Here is a 5,413-nt window from a genome sequence, read left to right on the forward strand (position 1 = left end):
AGAAAAAGAAGAAAGAAAAGAGAAAGGTAAAGAAAAAAAAAGTCCTAATAAAAAGAAAATAGCGTTTGTAATACATTTTAATACAATTAATAAAAAAACTAATTAGCTTGAGTGGATATTCGTTTCGAAAAGGGCATATATGGGACAACTGTGTGACTCTAAGGGCATATATGGACCAACTATGTGACGGTAAGGGCATTTTTGAGCTAAAATATTAACGAAGGATAAATGTGCTCAATTTCGTATAGTACAAGGACATATTTGGACCTTTTCCGATTAATATACTAATGGTTGATCTATTGGTTAATACATAATTCATTTTACTCTTATATTTTTGTTAGAAGTTAACGTAATGTATTAGTATGTGAAAGTACTTTTTTGGATCTAATTAATAAAGCAAGCAATATATGTGAAAAAATTTAAGAAATCAACATTCATCCCTCAAATAATAATGCAGTTTTCATTACAACAAAAGAATAAAAAAAGTACATTAAGCTAGTTCATAAAATAATTGCACACTAGGGAATTATTCAAAGGGTAGCTCGGTTCACAAAATATTTTGTATTCAAGCAGGGTTTGAGAAAATGGCCGCACCTCAAGGGCTGCTTTCACTGCTCAAACACATGACCTATATAGGTGACACGGAGACAACTTTGTCATTGCTCCAGCCTCCAACGCTCCCCTTCCACACTGGGGGAATTATTTATTTTTCTTTTTTGGAAGTTGAAATTAATTAAGGATAAACCTCAATTAAAGACCTTAATCCAAGAATAGGAGTAACTTTATAATCACTAAAACCAGCATCTAAGAAGAGCTTTGCCCAACCTTTTTCAGATCTTTCTCTTCCTGTGACTAAAACCATCATTAACATATCAAAGAAAATTTGAGTTTCAATTGATTCATCATCTCCTATCTTATTATCAACCATCATATCAATAATTATCACTTTTCCACCTTTTTCTCTGCTTGGTATTGCTTCTTTGCATTTCTTCAGTATTTTCACACTTTCTTTATCGCTCCAATCGTGCAATATCCACTGTAAATAATTCATATCCCAATAGTTAAAGGAAAAAATAATTCCAATAATAACAACAATAAATTCAGGGTAATTCTATAAGTGGGGTTTGAGAAGAGTAGTGTGTACGCAGATTTTATCCCTACCTTGTGAATTTTCGATAGACTCTCGGCTCAGGAATAATATAGTTACAATATGATTGAAAAGAAATACGATAACGAAGAAGCCATGAAAAAAAACAGTAACAAGAAGCAATAACAATATCATGATAATAAGATAACCTAAGCAAAAGAGACAAAAAATAATCCAATAGCTAAAGGAAAAATATTCCCAATAGTTGTGTAATATTATGTAGAGGGTTGACCTATTCTTGAATCATAGAGTAAATATATAATTTAATACATTTTTTGGGGTGAGAATGACGCATGATATAGATGGTCTCATTTTCTATTTTCAATGATTGATACACATGATATCGACTAACTCATTCTTTATTTTATTCTATTTCCAATAGTTGATATACATAATACAGTCTAACTCATTCTTTATTAGTTTATATTTCCTATATTTATTGATATATGATAAAAATTAAGTCATACTTTATTATGCTTTATTTCTGAAAAAACACAGAAGGGTGACTTTTTGCTAATAGTGATTAGCAAAAAAAAAAAAACATGTAATAGTGAGCGACTTAGTACCATTGTACTTGGTTATCTGGTACTATTGACCTGCAATTATTTTATAATAATCTGATTGCGTAAATATCTTTTACTGTGTCAGTACAAAATTACTAAATTCTCGAATTCAGAACATGAGTTTAAATTGTATGCGTTGAAGATATAAGAAATATTTACATAATCAGGCCACTCGTAAACAATTACATGTAAACTCTATGTTAAGACTTAATCAATATTTTAGTCAAAATAATAAACATTCTATTATAGGTTAAACTATGTTAATAATGTAAATAATCCGCTGCACCAAAGGATGTGGTGCAGTGAATGAGTTGCTCTTTATTTAACCAGAGGTCTCGGGTTCGAACCCTAGGTATGGAAAAATTATTAGTAAGGAGCGCTTCCCTCTGAATAGGGCCCTACGCGCCGCGAATCTGGATATAATCGGGCTCCAATGCGGATACCAGACACCGGGTGGGAAACCAAAAAAAAAAAAATCTTTTATGACAAAATTACCTTGAGAAGAAGAGCATCAGCAGGGGGAATGGACACAAAGAAATCTCCTCCAACATAATTCAAATTCTTACTCTCTTCTAAGCCTTCAACTACATGAGGAAGATCAAAGACAGTGCATTGCAAATCAGGGAATGCATTAGCAATAGATTTAGCTACCGTTCCAGTTCCACCACCTACATCTACAATAGAATTCAACCCTTCAAAAACATCCTTAGAATATTTTATAACCACATTCATAACCAACTTTGCATCACTAGCCATAGCATCATTAAAGAAATGATTAAGCCTAGGTTCATGTCCAGCATAGTCCCAAAATGTCCTCCCATGAGCAGTGTCAAATGGTGTAGGATGATCATTCTCAAACCACTCACTAACATGATGCCAAGGTTTCACTAAAATTGGATCTAACATGGCTAGTAAAAAGGGTGTCACACTTAACGGCTCGTCTTTTAATAAAAGACGAGAAGGAGGTGCGAGGGCATAACCCTCGTCCTCGCTTTTCCCTTCGTTTTCTTGGATTCTGGACTTGACGAAGAATCCAGAATGGATTAATATTCGCATTAAACGTCGTAGGTGAGTGGTTTTGGCTTTATTGATTGAAAGGGCATTGGCTAATTGATTAAGAGTCATTGGTTTGCCATGTTTGTGGATTATATCTGGGATGTTTAATTGAATGGCTGATTTGAGTGACATAGAGTTTATGAAACTGAAAATGTGGTTCCATATGTGAGTTTGAGCATGTAGAATTTCAGTTTCACGCTCTCCTACAATTGGCACCACCATCTTGGAAATTTGTTCTAGTTTTTGTTGAATGTCACACTTGGTTTTTGTTGAATTTTGTTGAATTACACTTACTCTGACAAATTTATATAGATTAAAACTGGAATGCAGACAAAAGAGAATAATAATATAGTGGGCCAGTCATGTTTGTGGAATCTTGGTTTAAAATTTATTATTATAGATGTCCAGAAAATTGGTACTTTGATTTTGTAAATTTGAGTTGATGTCACACTGACATGGCAATGCCATTAAAATATTGGAAAGGAGATTTTCACAGAATACAATCTCTAAGGGGCCTGCCATAAGAAAAGATTTTTTTTTTTTGAAAATTTTTCACCTTTTTTCAGAATCAATTTTTGGCCATGAAAATTTTAAATTTCACTTGAAGTTAAATTTCAGAATTTTTCAGGAATTTAAAAAACTCAAAAAAGTTATTTTTCAAAATTTCTACTTGAAAGCACTCACAAAAAGAAAAAAACAACTCAAAACTATATTCATATCCAAACACAACTCAAATTTTCAAATATCATTTTCAACTTGAAATTTATTTTTACTTTTTTCTGGAATTTCATAATTCTTATGTCCAAACGCCCACTAATAGTGATTGGGATTGAAAGTGACAATGTTCTTGATTAGTGATAAGTATGGATGAACCTGTATTTACAATTTAATATACATTCATTAAGATTAAATAAAGAGTATTAATAAAAATTGGGAGAATTTTTATTTATTTATTTGAGTAATCTTATTATCATATCCAACTTGTTAGTAACAATTTTTAAAGTTTCAACACGGTTAATTGTGTCAAACGGGGTATTTAATTTTGTAACTTTTTTGAGTTGAGTACGACCTTTAAGATATTGAGAAGGAGATTTTCACATAATAAATCTCTAATCGTGATTAGGATTGAAAATGATTAAATACTTGATTAGTCAACTATGTGAGGCTTAGACAAACTGGCTGCTATGGGAAAATGCATATTCAGCATTTAAGCTATGGTTTTACCGTTCTATTCGATATACAGTTAAACCTCTCTATAACAATATTCATATATAATAATCATTCACTATAAAAGTCAAATTTAGTCGGAACCAATCTTTTATGTTATGTTATAATATATGTCTTCTATAATAGCACTTCACTATAGCATTCAAAAATTGTCGGAATAAACGCAATTGTTATAGAGAGGTTTGACTGTATTCTTAAAAATGAAAAAGTTCAAATATATCCCTCTACTACCGTTTAGACAAACTGGTTGCTATGGGATGATGCATATTCAAGATTTAAGCTCTATAAGTTCAGCTTTTAAGGCTATTACCATTGAATTCAATATATGTTTAAAATAAAAGGTCAAATATACCCCTCTATTACTGTTTGTTGTTTAATCTTGTCTCTCGTTATACTTTTTAGTCATTTTTTTTCATACCGTTAGGTAAGGTTTCATCCGGAACCAAAGTGTGGTCTTTTTGGACTCAAATGATAAAAATAGGTGAGAAAAAAAACTGAGTACAATTTTATATATAACGCGATTATTCATCGCGCTATACCTTAACGACACGTTTGTTTGTTAAGGTATAACGCAGTAAATATATCCGCTATATTTGAACGTTCCTGCCTCACCAACAACTCATCTGAACTTTACTGACCCACCAATAATTGAGGGTATAGCGCATGCATTACACGCGCTACATATATAGCGTTTATTATGCATGCACTATACCCTCAATTATTGTACCCCCGAACTGGGTTTTTTCTTATTTAAGGAGTTTCAAAATTTGGTAAAAATCCATTCAGGATCCTTCAGGTCTTCCGAAATATTTGTTCGTTAACTTATTTTGCATTTTGTCATAATGTCCGAAGAGTGAAAAATTACGGTTTCATTATATTGGGAGGGGGATGGATGAGGTTGTGGTGGAGAATACTTAGTATGCTATAGTTGTTCTCTACATTATCATGTTAAGTAGCCACTTACAATGGAGTACGATAGTCTAGTATCGTTGTTATATAAAAAATGAGTATGAGGAAACGTTCAGTTAATATTAAATTAATCGGAAGATATCTGTATTCTGTTACTCCGCAAGGGATTTCTTGTTATGCTGAGTTTAACATCGAAGACGATGAAACTCTGACAGATTTTTTTGAGGACTCCGGATGAACACCAGGACTTCTTGTGATAAAAATATACGTCAAGACTGAAGACGTTCGCAATATTGAGGTTCCGCAAAATAGGGATATCCCTCAATCATCAGGTGGTTTTTTTGGAGCAGTTTTATCGAACAGGTTCCAGGTGAAAGAGTTTGGACATATTTAAACTTATCTCCATGGGAGAATAAGGAGCGAGGACATAATTTCTACCCAAGTTTACATAATCCACAAGTCGAGTGGTAAACTTCAATTTTCCTTTGTGTTACGATCTTTAGCTTTATGT

General features: G+C 32.4%; 1 protein-coding gene across 1 annotated transcript; it reads right to left on the reverse strand.

Moving 5' to 3' along the window:
- Nucleotides 1–418: 418 nt before the first annotated feature.
- Nucleotides 419–3,057, reverse strand: LOC107785995 (putative O-methyltransferase 3). Its single transcript, XM_016607428.2, has 2 exons — nt 2,206–3,057; nt 419–1,036 (listed from the first exon to the last, which is right to left on the reverse strand). The coding sequence occupies exons 1-2, from the start codon at nt 2,986–2,988 to the stop codon at nt 734–736; spliced, it is 1,086 nt and encodes a 361-aa protein (XP_016462914.1). The 5' UTR covers nt 2,989–3,057; the 3' UTR covers nt 419–733.
- Between the last annotated feature and the right edge of the window lie 2,356 nt (nt 3,058–5,413).

Source organism: Nicotiana tabacum, chromosome 12, assembly GCF_000715075.1.
Source record: "Nicotiana tabacum cultivar K326 chromosome 12, ASM71507v2, whole genome shotgun sequence".
Classification (NCBI taxonomy): domain Eukaryota; kingdom Viridiplantae; phylum Streptophyta; class Magnoliopsida; order Solanales; family Solanaceae; genus Nicotiana; species Nicotiana tabacum.

Coding starts and splice junctions, on each gene's coding strand:
- LOC107785995 (XM_016607428.2), bottom strand. CDS start 2,988: ATGGTGGTGCCAATTGTAGGAGAGCGTGAAACTGAAATTCTACATGCT. Junction 1,037..2,205: donor CTGATGCTCTTCTTCTCAAG/GTAATTTTGTCA, acceptor AATTATTTACAG/TGGATATTGCACGATTGGAG.